The sequence below is a fragment of the Palaemon carinicauda genome, chromosome 2, assembly GCF_036898095.1.
Source record: "Palaemon carinicauda isolate YSFRI2023 chromosome 2, ASM3689809v2, whole genome shotgun sequence".
NCBI classification, from domain to species: domain Eukaryota; kingdom Metazoa; phylum Arthropoda; class Malacostraca; order Decapoda; family Palaemonidae; genus Palaemon; species Palaemon carinicauda.
The window spans coordinates 203452031-203471025 of NC_090726.1; the positions used below are offsets into that span (position 1 = coordinate 203452031).

General features: G+C 44.6%; 1 protein-coding gene across 5 annotated transcripts in view; it reads left to right on the forward strand.

Moving 5' to 3' along the window:
• The window catches only part of LOC137629846 (deoxyribonuclease TATDN1-like), a 73590-nt gene that overhangs the window by 26433 nt on the left and 28162 nt on the right, over window positions 1-18995 (forward strand). For 3 of the 5 annotated variants that reach the window (XM_068361504.1, XM_068361505.1, XM_068361506.1), the window contains one exon: window positions 9533-9712. In XM_068361504.1, the coding sequence (XP_068217605.1) occupies window positions 9533-9712 (180 nt within the window). Of the gene's footprint in view, window positions 1-9532; window positions 9713-18995 lie in introns of those variants that run through there. The other 2 variants (XM_068361502.1, XM_068361494.1) reach the window with 1 other exon arrangement.

Here is an 18995-nt window from a genome sequence, read left to right on the forward strand (position 1 = left end):
GACCGTCTAGGATCGCCTGATTAACAGCTGGCTTCAGCGCTCACCTTCCTGATGCACCTGCGCGCCTTCCGTTAGCCCGATGCGCGCCTTCCGTTAGCGCGATGCGCGCTAACCATCACTAGTCTCTCTCACGTTGGCAATCGCCTATGCACCCGCGCGATTCTTCATCTGCTCGCTAGCGTTTTGTTAACGCACCACCGCTCGCCAACGCGCCATCGCTTGCCAACGCTCCGTCACTCTCCTGCGGGCTATCGCCTCGCCAGAACGCGCCACCGCTCGTCAACGCGCCATCGGTCTCCCGACCGCCTGTGCTCACCTGCGCGCCCACGTTCCTGCGCGACCGCACGCCCACGTGCCTGCACGTCTACGCTCATGCGCGACCGCGCACATGCTCTCCGATGTTCGCCCGCGCGCGAACCAACGGTGTTCCATCGCGCGAACGGACGGTTTCCGTCGCGCGGACGGGCGGTGTTCCGTCGCGCGAACCGACGGGGTTCCGTCGCGCGAACCGACGGTGATCCGTCGCGCGAACCGACGGGGTTCCGTCGCGCGAACCGACGGTGATCCGTCGCGCGAACCGACGGTGATCCGTCGTGCGAACCGACGGTGATCCGTCGTGCGAACCTACAGTGTTTCTTCGCACGAACGTCTGCTTTATTCTTGCAGTATCTATTGCTCGCCTATGGGTTATCACTCGCCGACCACCAGCTCTCGCCCTTCCTTCCATGCTCGCCCTCCTTCTGCGCTCCTTCGCTCACCTTCGTTTGCGTTCCTGCGTGACCGCGCATGGGCGCTTCCACGTTCGCCCACGCGCAAATCATTGATTTACCATCACGCGAGCTCCAGGGCGATTGCGACCACGATTCCCATTGGGGTTTTCGCAGCATGGCCAGCCTGGCGAGTTTTTCTGGAGCGTATTTCCAGAACACGGCCTCACCCCGTAAACGCAGAGCATGGCACTTGCAAGAATAGGAAGAATCTTCAGGGAGGTCTGAGCAACACTCCTCTTTCCAGAACCTGGGTTAGCCCTTCCACGTCATTCCCTGGAAGGATTTTTGGCGGGGGGCTTTCCGTTCGAGATTTCTCCATCGGCCAAGGGGTGACTGCTTACCCCTTCCTCTTCTCCACCTCGTGTAGGGGGCTTACCAGGTCCTTTCCCTCCTCGGTTACAGCCCGAGGTTTGGTTCAAGGAAGCTACAGGAAGGTCATGGGTACTTTCCTCCTCTCGGGCTCAGGCACCTTGGCGTTTCGTCGTTAAGTATCTAACTTGCGGGCAAGCTCGATGTTGGACCATCTGGACGCGCTGACCGAGGGCTTCCTTTCGGGTGTCTCATCCGTGGATGTCGACAACCTCAGACACCCTTCCATCCTTGAGAAGTGTTTGTTTGTGCCCATGGACAGAGACTTAGACAGCGGCTGTGCGGAGGAAGTCGACTTCCGTTTTCACTCCTCCAAGGCGCTTTCTTCCAGACTCTGCAGGGCTCCAGCGCCTTTTTCTTTCAACCACGTTGGCCTAAGTTATCGGCTACGACAACTGAGACAAGGTGTCCAATTGCAGTTTCCTCCTGTCAGGAACAGATTGCACGGGAGGCTCCCCCGGGGGGGGCATAGTCCTAAAGGGAGCGGCAGAGTTCACGAACTCTAGGATTGACACCCCCCCCTTGCAGGTTTCACACTGGGAGGATGCTTAAGGTTACTCATCCGGATGACAGCTTCCCGATGCCCATTCCCGCACGATCTCTGTGATCAGCCAAGGATATCGCGCCTGCCGTCTCTGTCAGCGAATTCAGTGTCTCTGAACCTCTTTGCCATAGGGTCGGCAAGAGTTTGCCCGTTTGGGCAGAATGATCCATACCTTAGGAGAAGGTCCTCCATAGGATCATCGACGGCTTCACCCCCGGCTTCTTCAGTCGATCCTTTCTTGTAAGGAAGTATCTGAGACGGGAGTTCCGTAGTCGACCTCTTAGCCCTGATCAAGTTTGTCGAACCAACTTCGTCCAGCGTAGAACAGCAGAATCAATCAGACTGGTAACGAGGCGACAGGACTCCTTAAACCCTGGATCGGAAGGACGGGTACTTTCAGTTTCCATTCCATCCATCTTCCAGGGAGCTCGTGGAATTCAGCCTAGACTGCAGGTATTCCTGCTTATGATGCAGTGTGGCGATCCCGCTGTGGCATCGCAGGTTTTTTTCCCCTGAGAACTCTCCCTGCTTTCCTCATGGCCGCTCAGGTGCAGGCTTCCGCCTCCTTCGCTTTTTGGAGGTCTGGTCAACTCCGGTAGGCTCGGGTTCGACCTTCTTCAGCGCCGGGACAAGCTTCCGGATGCTTACCATGAGTGGGGGTTCATGGCATTTTGCTAGGAGCCTTCTCTTCTTCTGTCTCAACATCTGGAGTATCTGGCCATGATATTGAGTCAACGGCCTTACCACGTTGGAAACCCCGCTTCTCGTCCGTCCAGCGAGGTAAGCAACGTCGGTACTTGGATGGGTGACCACCTGGGGACGCCAGATTCTGTTGCCACCTCCTCCGAGCCTTCCCTTCAGTTGACTGTGGCAAGGCTGAGGAGAGTCGTAGTACCTGTTCTCAGTCAAGCAGAGCTTTCAGCCCTACCTTGGAACGTTTCCTAGTTCTCCTTTCCTCATTGACCCGTCTATAGTTCCGAACGGTCGCCTCAGGATAAGTTCCATGTGGGGCGGTCCAAGTTCCGGTGGTTTCAGGCAACGATTGACCGGACTTCCTGGCCCCTATGGGACCAGCGGAACTGTTAGACCTGCAATGGGTGTTGACCTATGGAACCTCTTGATGGGAGTGGATATTCTCGTCCTTTCCCCACATTCTTGATGCTGTTCTCGGACTCGTCAAAGAAAAGGGTGGGGGCCATGTTCTGGTCCAGGCCTATGGTCAGGACCTGAAGGATACCTCTCCATCATTCAGGCAGGCTTAGGGGCCGTAGTCTGGCCCCTCTACAGATCCTACAGCTCCTGCCGAGTCGCTCCGTGCGCGTTGACTTCATGATTCTGGCGTGTTCTAATCAGCAGGGGATGCATTTTCACACCTTCACATCTTGCAGTAGAGATACCGAGATGATTGAGATACTCTCAATACCACCATCGGCTCTCTCATTCCAGGCAGAGGAATGTTCTCTCCGACTATCCGAGCAGAGCCTCGTAGAGAGAGTGTACCTGGGGATCTTTGGCCGTGAGTAACCAGCAAGTCCTGGTCTGGGGGACCTGATCGCGACAGCTTGGAACCTCAAGCTTCCGCTGTTCTTCCCTCCAGTCTCAGACCCCGAGACTCTGGCAAGATGCATTCCGGTGATGGTGGGACAACTTCGACGCCTGCGTCTTCCCTCCTTTTTGTCTGTGGAGAATGGGTCTCAACAAGACCATGTTGTCTGTCAACCTTTCAATGGGAGAGCTCCACTGGGACTATGCGCAGAACGGTTTCTGGACCCTCTCCTTCCCCTGACGAACTCCCGGGAGAGCTTCTCCCACGGCACAGACTACTCAAACAACCGCACTGCAACATCTTTCGCGAACCGGGGCATCGCTTCGGCTTCATGCCTGGAGACACTACGCCTCCTCCGCAAGAAGAGACAACCCGCTACAGTCGCGGGACGGAGGTCGCGTCATCTGCGATAGTCATCCGCAGGGGTCTTCCAGGCGAAGTGAAGAGTCTTCGGTGGTTGGTACCGTGGGAGATATACCTCTTCCCTTGAGGCCTCTTCTCCAGCAATAACGGTCTTATTGCCTTTCGGCGGGAGGAAACTCCTTTCCGCTCTCGGCAATGAAGCCTGTCGCTCAGCCTTTCCCTGACCTTCAGGCTTAAAGGAATAACTTTTTCCTGCCCGCTGAATCTTTCCTCGCTCATGCGAAGCTACGATCGTCCCTGCCCTAGTCGGAGTGAGCCCTCCAACTTGGAGCATGGCTCGGACTTTTTAGTCCCTTAAGAGATCTTCTCAAGACCCTTTACGACAGGCCTCTGATTGTATTCCGTCTTGGGTCTCCTGCTCACTCTGGCCGCGGCCAGTGTGTAAGCAATCTTCTTGGTTTCGTACGACTCCGCCCTTTCTAAGGAAGGGGGAAAGGCAACATTCAGGTTCGCTCCTGAGTTGTTGGCTAGACTTAGAATGTTGGGGTCCCGGCCCTTCGGTCCAATTCCTTCAAGATTTCGAGTCTCCATTCTGTATCTGATGTCCCAAAACCTTCTCTTTCTTGCCAATAAAGGAATCGAGAGGTTAGCTTTGGGAACAGCTGCAGTTTGTCCTCAGTTGCAGCCGATTTGGGAGCACAAGGAGGACAAGGGGGGTCACCAGTATACCTCTTCAGCTCGGACTCAAGGACATTCATCTCGACCTGTCTCCAGACCCTCCCCCGTTACGTCGCCCTACAGCACGATGTTGGATACATCGCAACGTCCCTCGCCTTCGAGTAATACTACTCTGTGACGCAGGTGCTACAAGCTGGAGTCTGGAAGCGTCTAATGACCTTCGCAGCCCGCTTCCTGCAGGGCGTGACCCACAGGAGTCTCGAAACGTTTTCTATCGCTCTGTGGTGGCTACACAACAGCTGGTCTAACCTCAGGCTCCTTTTTGGACAGGTTGCAGAAGGTTGAGGGCATTGTTATCAGGTTTTAGTCTGCATGAACGAAAGAAGTATGTCTGGCCCTTATTTCTTTCTTCATCATCCCCTCTACGGGGAAGCAGCATCCTGGTCTCTGCATAGCTGACCTCGAACCTTTGCAGGTAAACCATGCTTCCTTGTGTTCCGAGTATTGAGTCAATACTGTCGCGTCCCCCATACCCTGACGAGGTGGTATTGGGAATGTCCTTACCCAGAGTTCCTTCTGGAACTCCAGGTCAACTGCCTAGGACGGGTCACACTTCTTCCTCCACACACAAGCTTACGTAGGCCACACAGTTCCTTGCGGAGCAAGGAACTTGTGAGGTGCAGGGACTCCTTTTCTCGAGTGCGACTCACTCGGATTCTGAGACCCCGGGTAAAGCCAAAGCCAGTATGGCTGTGGACTTTCCACCCTACCTGAGGGGTAAGTCACCCAATGTAAATAGCGTGGTTTGTATTTCGGTTACGGAACAAACGACAAATTCGAAGATAATATGTATTTTTCCTAGCCATACAAACCTTAGCTATTTACACATATTTGCCCACCAGCCCTGTCCCCCAAGACAAGTCCTACCTCTAAGTGAAAGTGAGCATTCACCTGTGTAAGGGGGTGAGGGGTAGCTAGCTACCACTCCCCCCCCCCCCCCCCGCTAACTAGCGCGGGGGTAATACACCCTCATTAAATTCTAATGGCTCGCCATTTCAGCTGCGCTAAAAGGTAAACCCAATGTAAATAGCTAAGGTTTGTATGGTTAGGAAAAGTACAAATTATCTTCAAATTTGTCGTTTTACGATATTCTGGAAGCCGCTTTTACTTCTTGAAGTTAGTCATGGTAGAGTGTATGTAATATTCCTACTAATTAGAATAACTAGTTCAGAGGACTGTCGTTCAATTAGTTCATTATGCATGTTGCATAAGATTTTTCATAATTCTGATCATCCTTTACATTCAGATCTTCCTGGATATTTCCATCCTGTTTGTAATGCTAGGCATGCAGTTAATTCTAATAGTCAGGTCTTTTCCATCGTGAGGCTCAATACTACACAGTTTTCTAGAAGTTTTATTCCAGCTGGGACCAAGTTGTGGAATTATCTTCCTAATAGGGTAGTTGAATTGATTGAACTTCAAAGGGCGTCAATGACCTTAGATGTCAGGATGCCAGAAAACTTTTAATCAATCAATTGAACTTCAAAAGTTCAAACTTGCAGTAAATGTTTTCATGTTGAGCTGGCATAAGTCATTTTATGGTGTATATATTAAATATCTGTTTTGATTTTGTTACTGTTTTTAAGATATTTTAATTGTTCATTATTATTTATCCCTGTTGGAGCCCTTAGGCTTATAGTACTGTATCTTGCTTTTCCAACTAGGGTTGTATCTGAGCTAGTGATAATAATAATATGAAATAAAATCTGAGAATGTTCCTACTCATATACAAATTTTATTTTGAACGTTCTTAAAATATTTGTCTACCTACAATTTATTGACATCGGTAGTTGTACCGTATAGTAACTTAGGTAAGACTGAGCTCGCCTAATAGGGAAAATGTATAACCAGATCATGGATGCCTTTTCCCTATCTATTTCTTTATCTTCTTCTTGGGTATTCATTTTCAAAACCATTGTTACCGTCTTCCCTTCAGTTGATGTGGCTATTCTAGAGAGCATGAAGTCTTGCATGGTGTGCCGACGCCTCCATGTTGACAAATTTTATCTAACTTTTTGTCTAGTCTATGAGTTGTATAAATCATTTCATGTATACTCGTGTACATATTGTTTTTTGTTATCATTATTAAGTTTGTTTTAAGTATGATGATATTATTTTATTGCTTTTAATTCCTATCTGATTCTTGAGGTGCAACAATGTGGTGGAGTTGCTGACCGTAATTCCAGATACCTTTGCCCTTTAAAGCTCTATAAATGGCTATAGGGCCAGGAACACTGCATTAGGTTTTGGGAAATTGATATGATGAAATCTCTTATTTTGACCAAGTTCCTGTCTTGTGGAGACTGAAAAGTGGAGTTCTCAGCCTTGTGTCAAAGTGTCCAGAAAGAGAAGGCTGGGATAGGATATGCGTATTATAAAACCACAGCTGACAAGCACTTTGAGAGCTGCAATTATAAGGACCTCAACCCATACTTGGCCTCTGAAATTTCTGAATTTTGCCAACAGTTTGAGACATTTTGTTTTTGTCATCCATATGTTAATTTCTATCCCTAGTTATGCAGCATTACTGGATGCAACAAAGTTCTGACTTTAATTGATATTGTTATTATCATATTAATATTATTATTACTAGCTAACGTACAGCCCTAGTTGGAAAAGCAGGATGCTAAAAGCCAAAGGGCTCCAACAGGGAAAATAGCTCTGTGAGGAAAAGAAATAAGAAAACAGTTAGAATAGTGTGCTTGAGTGTAACCTCAAGTAAGAGAACTCTAAACTAAGACAGAATTGTGTTGACCAATTGAAAGCGTCCCTGCCTGGCGCCCGCTGGACTCAGGTTTGAGTCCCTTTCACACACGATAGTTTCTTTAGTGTGTGTAACCTCACCATCCCTGTTAGCTAATGATTGGGAGTTTGGGGGAGCCTCTAGGGCCACCATCATAGTCATCAGCTGCCTTTGCCTAGCCCTCCCTGGCCCTAGCTTGTGTGGAGAGGGCTTGGGCACTGATCATATGTATATATGGCCAGTCTCTAGGATATTGTCCTACTTGCTTGGGCAATGTCTCTGTCCCTTGTCTCTGCCATTCATGGGCGGCCTTTAAACCTCTTGTGGAAGACCATGGTATAGAGGCTATGACACTACTCAGACTAGAGAACAATAGTTTGCTTTTGAAGGCCCAACTGTTAGCAAAGATTGTATGAACAATTCAGCTTCCTTTCGTTCTTTTGGGGACTTGGTTAGAATAGTTGTCCTGATATTGCCACAGCCTTATGCTAGACTGATGTACTTATTGTAGGTTACTAATAGTGTTAAAGTGCAATAAAAAAAAACATAAACTAATGCCAAACTGGTATATAAGATAATGATTTGTAAGGTCATATCTTTCCAGAGTAATTGCAGGTACAGTAGTGTACTTTCTTGATAATTGGTTTATTAGGATGTGGAAGTACACATCATGCAGGTTTAAGGATGTCCAGAAGTCCCTCTTCTCAGTAGAAAACCTCATTGACTCTGCCATCTCAATCTAAGGGACATTTTTGTAGAAATTTACTCTAGGTTGATGTTGACGATCTTGCTCCATCGTCCTCCCTATCTTCAGGAGCTGAACCAGAGGACATCATTGTTGTAGCAAATCATTTGCCACCTCGGTAATTGCTTGCTTTCCTTTTTCAAAGCCTTGTACCACTGATCTTCCTAATAGTTCTGTAATTTAAGCTCTACTAGGTACAAGGTGAATAGCACCTTGTCTCTAGAAAGAAGTGTCATTAATTGGCACGAATTGAATCTACCATTCACGGTTTTGCTCTACTTTCCTATTATGACCTCAAGAATGTTGTTACAGGTTTGCTCTACTTTCCTATTATGACCTCAAGAATGTTGTTACAGGTTTGCTCTACTTTCCTATTATGACCTCAAGAATGTTGTTACAGGTTTGCTCTACTTTCCTATTATGACCTCAAGAATGTTGTTACAGGTTTGCTCTACTTTCCTATTATGACCTCAAGAATGTTGTAAACCACCTCCAATGCTGCTCTTTCCTATGCCTATAAGGAAAGAAGTGGGCTGCCTCCATCTCATATTGATAGATGTTTTAACCCTTCTACCCCCAAAGGACGTACTGGTACATTTCACATAAGCCATCCCTTTACCCCCATGGACGTACCGGTACGTCCTTGCAAAAAAATGCTATAAAAATTATTTTTTTCATATTTTTGATAATTTTTTGAGAAAATTCAGACATTTTCCAAGAGAATGAGACCAACTTGACCTCTCTATGACAAAAATTAAGGCTGTTAGAGCAATTTAAAAGAAATATACACCAAAATGTGCTGGGAAAAAAGTAACCCCTTGGGGGTTAAGGGTTGGAAATTTCCAAAAAGTCTGGGGGTAAAAGGGTTAAGAAAAATCAAGAGTTTTTATTTTATAAGCCATTATGTGTTCTGTGTTGTGGCTGTTGGTGTATAAATTTCAAAGATTGGTAAGGGAAATATGTGCTCTTAGTAATTTCTTTTGAGAATAAATGATGTTATTGCATGCATTTTAGTTACAGTTGAACCATAAGTTTCCAGATTATGATTAATAAACACATTGAAGAATTGAAGACATCTAAATCTTTTCAATGTAGGTAATACTGATTTAGTCACAAAAATTACACAGTAAATTAGCCAATTTATTTCTGTAAAGTGTGAATGCAGTGTTATTAATTTAAATTATCAGATTACTTAAGTGATAAGTATTAACACTTAATTACAGTATTGCTCTTTTTTTGTATAAAGCAATGAAACTTTTTTTCTTAAATATGATTTGTGTGACCAAATCAATATTATATATATTAGGTAGGAGATGAGATATCACAAAGCTGTTGGTGAATTATACTTTTTTTTTCTCAAATTATTGCTTTTATTGTTTTCATTTAAATTTGATTTTTTTTAGTACGGTATTGTTTACCACTGTTCAGTGTTTTAACTTTGGACATGAAGTAATTTGTTTTTTGTCACTTGATAATTAATTTTGCTTTAAGCCGAAAACAAGTTGCTTATATCCAAAAGTATTTTTTAGGATTTTATTAGTGATTATCATACATTATCATAATTAATGTTATTACTAGTTAAGTTGGAAAAGCTGGGGGCTATAAACCCAAGGGCCTCGACAGGATAAGTTACCATAATTACAATAATCATGTAGAGAAATTTAGTTGTAAAAGAATTCTGAATCAAGTATTGTTAAGTGTTTTAATTTTACAGACATTGGTGCTAATCTTACCGATGAAATGTACCAAGGGATATACCACGGTAGCAAGAAGCATGAAGCTGATCTGGATCAAGTTTTGAAAAGAGCATGGGATGCAGGACTTGCCAAAATGATTATTACTGGGACGAGCCTCTCTGATAGTAAAACTGCTTTGGAGTTAGCTAAAACCAACGGTAAGTAGAGATATTTTTCGTTTTAAAAATATGAAATCATTTCAGTTGGATTTGTGGTGGCCGATGTGGTAACATCCTTGACCGGTTAATGCCAGACTGGGGTTCTAGTCCCGATCAACCTCGTTAGTTTCTTTGGTCGCTGTAATCTCACCATCCTTGTGAGCTAAAGTCATCATCAGCTGTTACCTGGCCCTCCTTAGTCCTAGCTTGGGTGGAGAGGGAGCTCGGGTGCTGATCATATGTAAATATATGGTCAGTCTCTAGGGCAATGTCACTGTCCCTTGTCTCTGCCATTCATGAGTAGCCTTTAAATGTTTGCACGTTGAGGACCTTATTATATATGTCCTATACATGTATTGAACATGAAAAACATACAATTTGCAATCATTTTTTAAACACCAGGAACCTACATTAATAAGCTTCCATGTCAAGTATAGTTTGTACAGTACAACACTTCATTATTGTGCGACATAAAATCCAATGTAAGTTCTGGTAAAACAACGTAAATTGGGTTTTATTTTTGCATTTATTGCTTAAGGAAGAACAACATAAACTCGGAATTGACGTATGTTCAACCTATGTAAAGTGTTATTACTGTACTGTAGAAGAATGCAGATAGCAAGGCATAAACCCATCAAAAGTTTAACAAGCATACAATGATCTAGAATTAGAATCAGATTTTGGGTTAAGCGTTTATAACAGTATACAGTATAAACATGAAATACATTCACATGTAATTTTTATTATGAGCTGCTTTTGTATAATGATATCACTAGATTAATTCCAGTTGGTACAAGGTAATGCTGAATGAATTTAATAGCTATGTGGAAAGAGACTGCAAAGAACAGAGACCCTATCCCTTCAGAGTAATGTTTTTTAAAAGATCTCTGGTATTTTTATATAATAAAGTTCCTTCAGAGAAAGAAAATTTTTTATTTGTATGCGTAAGTAAACATTTTGTTCTTTATAGTATGGAGTGTTTTCAGCGGAGCTTGAAAAACTGTTGAATTCGTTAGCAAGGTAGTTAATGACAGTTAGTGAAATTGTGAAAGTAGCCCCTCCAACTCTCATGTCAAACACTTAATTTTTGTCTTCGGCTGGAACTGGTTTAGATTTACTTTTTGTGCCTTAATAAGACGATGTTATTACTTTTTTCTCATTACAATTTGAATGTTTGTGTTGGCTATGTCTGTCATCATGGAGGTGAAGCAGGATGTTTGTAAATGCCAGGACAAAAGTGGTTGGTGTACAGAAAGCGACTCATGGCTATAATGGTGGCCGTACCTCTTTCCCTGTGTGCCGTTATGGGGTGGATGACTGATTGTTTGCAGTCATCCCATTTGCCGAGTGGAGATTTTGACCTCTTGTTTAATGGCTGGCATTCACTTTGAGGAAGAAAAGGAAGTAAAAAACTGCTCTGCATTATCTTTGGCAACGCATGAGCTGTTGATAAAGAAACTGCATAAATCGTGGCCTCCTGTTCAGTGGCTGGTGTTCCCTTTGAGGAAGAAAAAGAAGCCTAAAGATCTCTTATGGGAAGTTGATAACCTATTTAAGACATTTACAAGGTTCATCAAGGCAGAAGAACTGTTTTGAGCAAACACAGTCAGCAGGGACTCGATGTAAAAGTCAGTTATGGTCGTTACACCATTGTGTCCCGTAAAGGTTTCTTCCTTCAGAATTTCACCATCGCTCAACCGGCTCGACATTCAGTGGGACAAGAAACATCCTGTTTTTAAATATTAAACTTAGCCGGTGAATATATAATAGCTGACGTCTCGGACGGCTCGACAGAAACCAAAAACTCGCGAGCGATCGCCATGAAGGTTGCGGGTGTGACCACCAGCGCCGACTATCGGCCAGATACCGCATATACTTGTCAACATCTCCAGTTCTTCTCTGTCGGTCTTATCGACAAGTTGATTCCGCTCGCTGATGACCTTGAGTTTTCGTCCTTTTTGGTGAAGTACAGTAGGGTCCCGAATTATGCGAGAATTTGGTCGATGAAAGGCCTCGTGTAATTGGAAATTCGTGTATTTCGAAACACATCATGGCGGCAAACAGCAACCTACCCGTCAATTTTTTTTCACTCCATTTCTAGCTTTCTAGCTATATATATACTGTATATACACTGTGTGTGTGTATGTATGTCTGTATGTATGTATGTATTATATATATAAAACACACATATATATATATATATATATATATATATATATATATATATATATATATATATATATATATATATATATATATATAATATATATATATATATATATATATATATATATATATATATATATATATATATATATATATATATATATATATATATATATATATATATATATATATATATATATATATATATATATATATATATATATATATATATATATATATATATATATATATATACTGTAGCTTTTATCTTAACAATACTGTAAGAAATCCTTCTTATAGATTTTTTTTTATAAAATACTGTACAAAATTTCTTTTATGGATAAATAGAACAATAAAAAGTTGTTAAAGTTTTGATAATTTTCTATGACTGTAGTATTTACTACTGTACTATGCATAGCTTACTGTTTTCAGTATTTTCCGAATAATGTAGAATTATATCCTATAGATACAAAAAACAAAAAAGGGTTTTCAAGGTTTGATACAGTATCTAGCAATAGTTAAAAATTACAGTATAGTACTGTATATCCATGATGACACTCCCACACGTAAACACAGCCACTAGGCGCAAGTGTGCACTAGGCTGCTGTACGATAATCTACCGTAATTTTCTGCCAGAAAACATCTAAGCGTCCCCCCTGGACCAGGTTGCCGCTAACGTACCGTCACGCTTTTTTTGCCCTGAGCGGTCATTTCACTAATGATAATTTTTCAAAGTTGATATCATTTCTTTATGCTTATAATTCGTAATTATAGTTAAAAGTAGGGATATCAATTAAATGGTTGAGTAAAAAAAACAATTAATACTACTATTATTTCATTTCAAATGGCTACATAATACTGAATATTCTAATGGGTTCTTTTTATCTTCAATCGTGAATCTTACGCCTGGATAAGCAACAAAAGGAAAGGGATGTCTCTCTCTCTCTCTCTCTCTCTCTCTCTCTCTCTCTCTCTCTCTCTCTCTCTCTCTCTCTCTCTCTCTCTCTCTCTCTCTCTCTCTCTCTCTTCATATCGTTTCCTGTATAGTTTTCAAATATGTTCGTCATACATTTGTACATTATTTATCCACTTTATTCTCTCTCTCTCTCTCTCTCTCTCTCTCTCTCTCTCTCTCTCTCTCTCTCTCTCTCTCTCGGCGTTTCCTTTCCCTTTATAGTTTTGTGAAATTTCGTTGTCCAGTCATTCGGTAATGAGAAGTCATTTTCGCTTTCGGCATCGAAGAAAACTTTGTTTCTTCAATATACTCATCACTGGAGGATTCAGAACTTGTGCTCTCATTATCAAACAGGTTATCATTATAAAATTACTCAACAAGAATATCATTTATTTCATCTAAAGAAATAACCTTCCTCTTTAGACCGTTCATTACAAAAGGAACAACAAATAACCACTTATGCATGAACGCCCGAGCGCACTGATAGGAAACCAGTTTTGTAACATCAAGCTACCTTCAGAAAAATAGTTGCCAGACATCATATAAGTTTCTATTCACAGTCCCCATATGCTGAGAGTGTTGCCAAGTGGTGATCCTATACTTACTATACGAGTAAACGTAATATCACGAGACTGACGGCTTGTAAAAGGCAATTAAAGTCATGAACGAAATATACAGTTGAAGGCGGTACCGAGTAGATCGTGGTGAACGGTTTATCACGTGGGTGGCGCTTAACAGGTTAAAAAAACATTTTATATAGTTCGGTATTTTCTCTATCCATCCTCTCCCAGAAAACCTTCAAATGTGAATTATCGGAATGTGTGCAGATCTTGACAGTGCGATAACTAGTTAGCGACTGAGATTAAAAAAAATAAAAAGCCCGATTGACGATGCTGATGAAGAGGATATCGAATACCGATTTTTCCCTAATTGATTTTTTCTACGTTCTGTCTAATCCAATGTACAGTACATTCTTATGTAAAGGGCGAACCCCAACATTTCTTGATGCTGCTACACTTTAATTATAGATATTTTACCACCTATTTATAATCTTTATTTATAATAACATCTTTAGTAAAAGCTCTTCAATATCACTTTCAGGAGTAAATGCGTTTATGATCGACGATGAAACGTAAAAAAAAACGTTTTCCTTTTAAGGAGGCGTTTTTTTAGGAAAAAAAAGCACGAAACAAAATTGCTCATATTTAATTTATTTTGATTTTCTATGGATAAATAAAACAACATTAATTATAACATTATTATTACATAGTACCTGGTAAGATATCTTTTGCCACAAAAGTTAACCTATAGACAGATGTTAAAATTGGTTAGCGAGTTCGTTATGATCGGCGATGGAACGTACTAAACAAAGTAAAAATTAATTAGTACAAATATGGGATATTATACTTATAGGTGTTGGACAGTTAGGCTAGCCTAGCGACAAGTTCACACAACAGATGGGCAAACCTTAACATTTTTTAATCCAAAACTAGTCTTAAAATGTTTGAACAGAAATCTTTCTCTCACATTCTCCCCCCCCCCTTCTCAGACATCGGGGAACCATCACCCCCCCCAATACAATTAAGAAAACAATAGATTTCCTACGCTTCGCGGTGCTTGACTCGCGGATTTAGAATGCTCCTCGCAGATACAGGAAATTTAATTTTTAAAAACTATCGATCGCGTAATTAGAACACGTGTAATTCGGGACCCTACTGTACTTTATTTTGGTTGTTTTTGAGCTTTCGCTGTGACGGGTGTTTTTTCTTCAATTAAAACTCTTGAAACCCTTTTTTGGCTAGTGTTTATTGTTGATGACTTTGGATTTGTTTTGGATTTTCTCTGATTGTTCAATATGGCTGACCCTTCACCTATCCCTGGACCTAAATTTCGCAAGTGTAATGCGAGGGAGTGTAACAAACGTCTTCCCAAGGCCTCTCTCGACCCACATACCGTTTGTTCTAATTGCCGGGGTAAATCCTGCCAATTAGGAGATCGGTGTGATGAGTGCGTGGTCTTGTCGGAATTCGACTGGCTTGAATATGATAAATATACTCGTAAGCTGGAGAGAGATAGGGTGAGGAGAAGCTCCTCTAGGTCGTTGGAATTTTCCTCCTCCCATGCCCCTGAACCTATTCCTTCCCCTGTAGTAGTTGTTCCTGAACCCCCTACTAGCACTCATGAACCGACCATGCGGGATATGTTTCTTGCGATTCAAGCTTTAGGCGAAAAAGTTGAGTCCTTAGCATCGGACCGTAACCAACTCATGTCAGATGTGAAGTTATTGAAGTGTCAGAGTGGTAAATCAGAAAATCGTAGTGATAAAGTGATAAGTGCGCAAAGTGTATTTAGTGTTGCGACCGAGGGTTCGTCTGTTAGTGCTTGTCGCTCCCCTAGTCTGAGACCTCTTTCAGGCTCCCCTGCACCAGGGAGAAGTAATGTCGTAGGACTTAAGGGGACGAGAGGCTTTAACCAACGTACAGACGTTCCCTCTTTGGTATCGGACGTTTCTCGTCAAGATCGCCCTTACCATAAGACGGGTGAGACTGTGTTCTCCTCGTCATCCGAAGACTTTTCGCAAAAGAAACCTTGGCGCAAGGTTTCTAGACCCTTGAAGCGAAAGTCAGTCCCTTCAGGACAGGTCCAGCGTCCTGGCTGTAGCCATTGGGACAGCTCTGACCCTTTGCAGTCGTCGGAAGACTGTTCGCCTATTAAACGCAAGCGTAACACGGGGTCCGAGGGTCGCGGTAAAGGCAATGTTTTGCCAACACAGACGTTACCGTCGTCTCGGCCCGTTCCGACTCCCGTTGATCCTAAATGGGTTGTCCTGCGGGACATGCAGACTAAGCTTGCCTCCCTTATGGAGGAGTATGACGTTGAGCAGGTTCACGATGATCCTTCGATTTCGAGTCGCCGTTACGCTGAACGAGACTCTGGCCGTCAGCCGCCCAAACGAGTATTTACTCGTCCGTTTGACGTTAGTGCTGACGTTTCTTGTACTTTGAAACGTGATGTCAGTAGTTTTTCACGTCAGTCATGTGACATGGATCCTTCCTCGCTGCAGTCTCGTGTTGACTTTCAGCCGCTGCCGCAGTCTCGTGTTGACGTTCAGCCGCTGCCGCAGTCTCGTGTTGACGTTCAGCCGCTGCCGCCGCAGCCCCGACCTGACGTTCGCCGACCGGCTCCGTTGCCTCGACGTGACGTTGAGCGTCAATCAGCGCAGTCGGAGGTTGTTTTGCCTGCTCAGTCTATGCAGTCAAGGCAGTTCCGACGTGACGTCGAGCGTCAATCAACTTCAGTTGTTGTTGTTGGTCAGTCACAAGGATTTCAGTCTTTTCAGCAGCGGCGTGACGTCGCTTCCTCTACTGCTACTGCTGCTCCTTTGCTTGTTGACATTGCTTGTCAAGCATTGCCGCCGCGGCAGGTCTCTCCTTTTCATGAGACTCGGCAATTGTCGGACGAGGTTCCTTCAGATGAGGAAGTTGCTGATCCCCCTCCTACTGATATTCCTTTGGGGACTTTGTCAGACGGAGAGGAGCCTAAAGCTGCTCAGCCCTCTATGGACTTTTAAGAAAATCATGCTGATTTTTAAGGATCTTTTTCCGGACCATTTTGTAACTGCTGCTCCTCGTTCGCCTCCGTCAGAGTTTACGCTAGGCCTAGCTACTTCGAAGCCTTCGTTTACTAAGCTAGTGCTCTCTCGCTCTTCTAAGAGAGCTTTACGTTTGCTAGGCGACTGGTTGATCACCAGGAGGAGTTTGGGGAAGACAGCCTTTGCTTTCCCTCCTTTTAAACTGGCTTCTAGAGCGAGCGTCTGGTATGACACGGGAGAAGTTCTCGGCTTGGGAGTTCCTGCCTCTGCCCAGGGAGACTTCTCAAGCTTCGTAGACTCTCCCCGTCGCCTGGCCATGAGACGCTCTAAAGTTTACTGGTCCTCCTCGGACCTTGACCATCTCCTCAAAGGGGTTTACAGGGCCTTCGAAGTTTTTAACTTCTTAGATTGGTCGCTAGGAGCCTTAAGCAGGAAGAACTCGTCGGCCGACCGTGATGTTTCCGTGCTTATTATGTCCTGCATGGACAAAGCCATCCGTGATGGCTCTAATGAGCTCGCCGCTACCTTTATGGCAGGAGTCCTGAAGAAGAGGGAGACTCTTTGCTCGTTCCTTTCGGCAGGAGTAACTTCTCTTTGCCCCGTTGTCATCTGCCTTGTTTCCTCAGCAGTTGATCAAGGATATTGCGGCTTCTCTGGTGCAGAAGGATACCCACGACCTGATGGCTACGTCGGCTCGCAAGGCTGCTCCTTCATCGTCTTATGTCGTAAGACCCAAGATCGATACCCCAGCGACGAGGTTTATCCCGCCCTTTCGTGGCAGAGCCCCCAGTAGGGGAAGCGCTCGTGCCGACAGTAAAAGAGGCAAAAGGAGAGGATCCAAGTCCTCCCGTGGCAGAGTCTGACTGCCCACATCCTCAGACAGCGGTAGGGGCCAGACTGAACAACTTCTGGCAGGCCTGGGAGAAGAGGGGTGCAGACCGAGAGTCTGTGTTGTTGCTCAAGGAGGGGTACAAAATACCTTTTGTACGCAGACCTCCTCTAGTAACAGTTCCTTTAGACCTCTCTCCCAGGTATCGAGAGGAGTCAAGGAGACAAGCTCTACATCAGCAGGTGTCTCAGTTGCTAGAGAAGGGAGCTGTGGTGAAAGTCTCGGACCTTCAATCACCGGGATTTTACAACCGTCTCTTCCTAGTCCCAAAGCATACAGGAGGTTGGAGGCCAGTGCTGGATGTCAGTGCGTTCAACGTTTTTGTTGTAAAAACAAAATTTACGATGGAGACCACGAAGTCCGTCCTAGCAGCGGTCAGAGAGGGAGACTGGATGGTCTCTCTCGACCTGCAGGATGCGTACTTCCACATTCCTATACACCCGGATTCTCAACCGTATCTAAGGTTTGTATACAAGAATGTGGTGTACCAGTTCCGAGCACTGTGCTTCGGCCTCAGCCCTGCTCCTCTTGTGTTTACGAGGCTCATGAGGAACGTGGCAAAATTTCTTGATTTATCGGAAATTCGAGCCTCCCTGTACCTGGACGACTGGCTACTCAGAGCGTCGTCCCGTCATCGCTGTCTGCAGGACCTTCAATGGACGTTGGATCTTGCAAAGGAGTTGGGACTGTTAGTGAACTTAGAAAAGTCTCAACTGAATCCCTCCCAGACGATTCTCTATTTGGGGATGGAGATTCGCAGTCTAGCTTTTCGGGCTTTTCCGTCTGCCACCAGGATAGATCAAGCCTTGCTCAAAGTCCGCCTCATGCTGAGAAAAGACCGTTGCTCAGTGAGAAGTTGGATGAGCCTCCTAGGGACTCTGTCATCCCTGGAACAATTTATCTCACTAGGGAGACTTCACCTTCGCACTCTCCAGTTCCATCTAGACTCCCATTGGAACAAGGGCAAGACTTTGGAAGCTGTTTCAATCCCGATCTCCGAGCCAGTAAAAACGTGCCTGAACTGGTGGGACAGCAACATAAGTCTTCGAGAGGGTCTGTCCCTGGCGGTCAAGAACCCAAACCACGTGTTATTCTCAGACGCGTCGGATTTGGGTTGGGGAGCGACTCTGGACGGTCTGGAATGTTCGGGTCTTTGGACGTCGGATCAGAGGAGCCTGCACATCAACTGCAAGGAGCTGTTGACTGTTCACTTGGCCTTGACGAGTTTCGAGTGTCTTCTACGAAACAAAGTGGTAGAAGTGAATTCGGACAACACCACAGCCTTGGCGTACATCTCCAAGCAAGGAGGCACTCACTCCCACACACTGTTCGTCATCGCAAGGGACCTCCTCATCTGGTCAAAAGATCGAGGCATCTCACTGTTGACAAGATTCATCCAGGGGGAATTGAACGTCTTGGCGGACTGTCTCAGTCGGAGAGGTCAGGTGATCCCCACAGAATGGACCCTCCACAAGGACGTGTGCAATAGTCTTTGGATGACTTGGGGTCAACCCACCATAGACCTCTTTGCGACCTCGTTGACCAAAAGGCTCCTGACCTATTGCTCTCCAGTCCCAGATCCGGAGGCGGCCCACATAGATGCTTTTCTGCTGGACTGGTCTCACCTGGACGCGTACGCATTCCCGCCGTTCAAGATCATCAACAGGGTACTGCGGAAGTT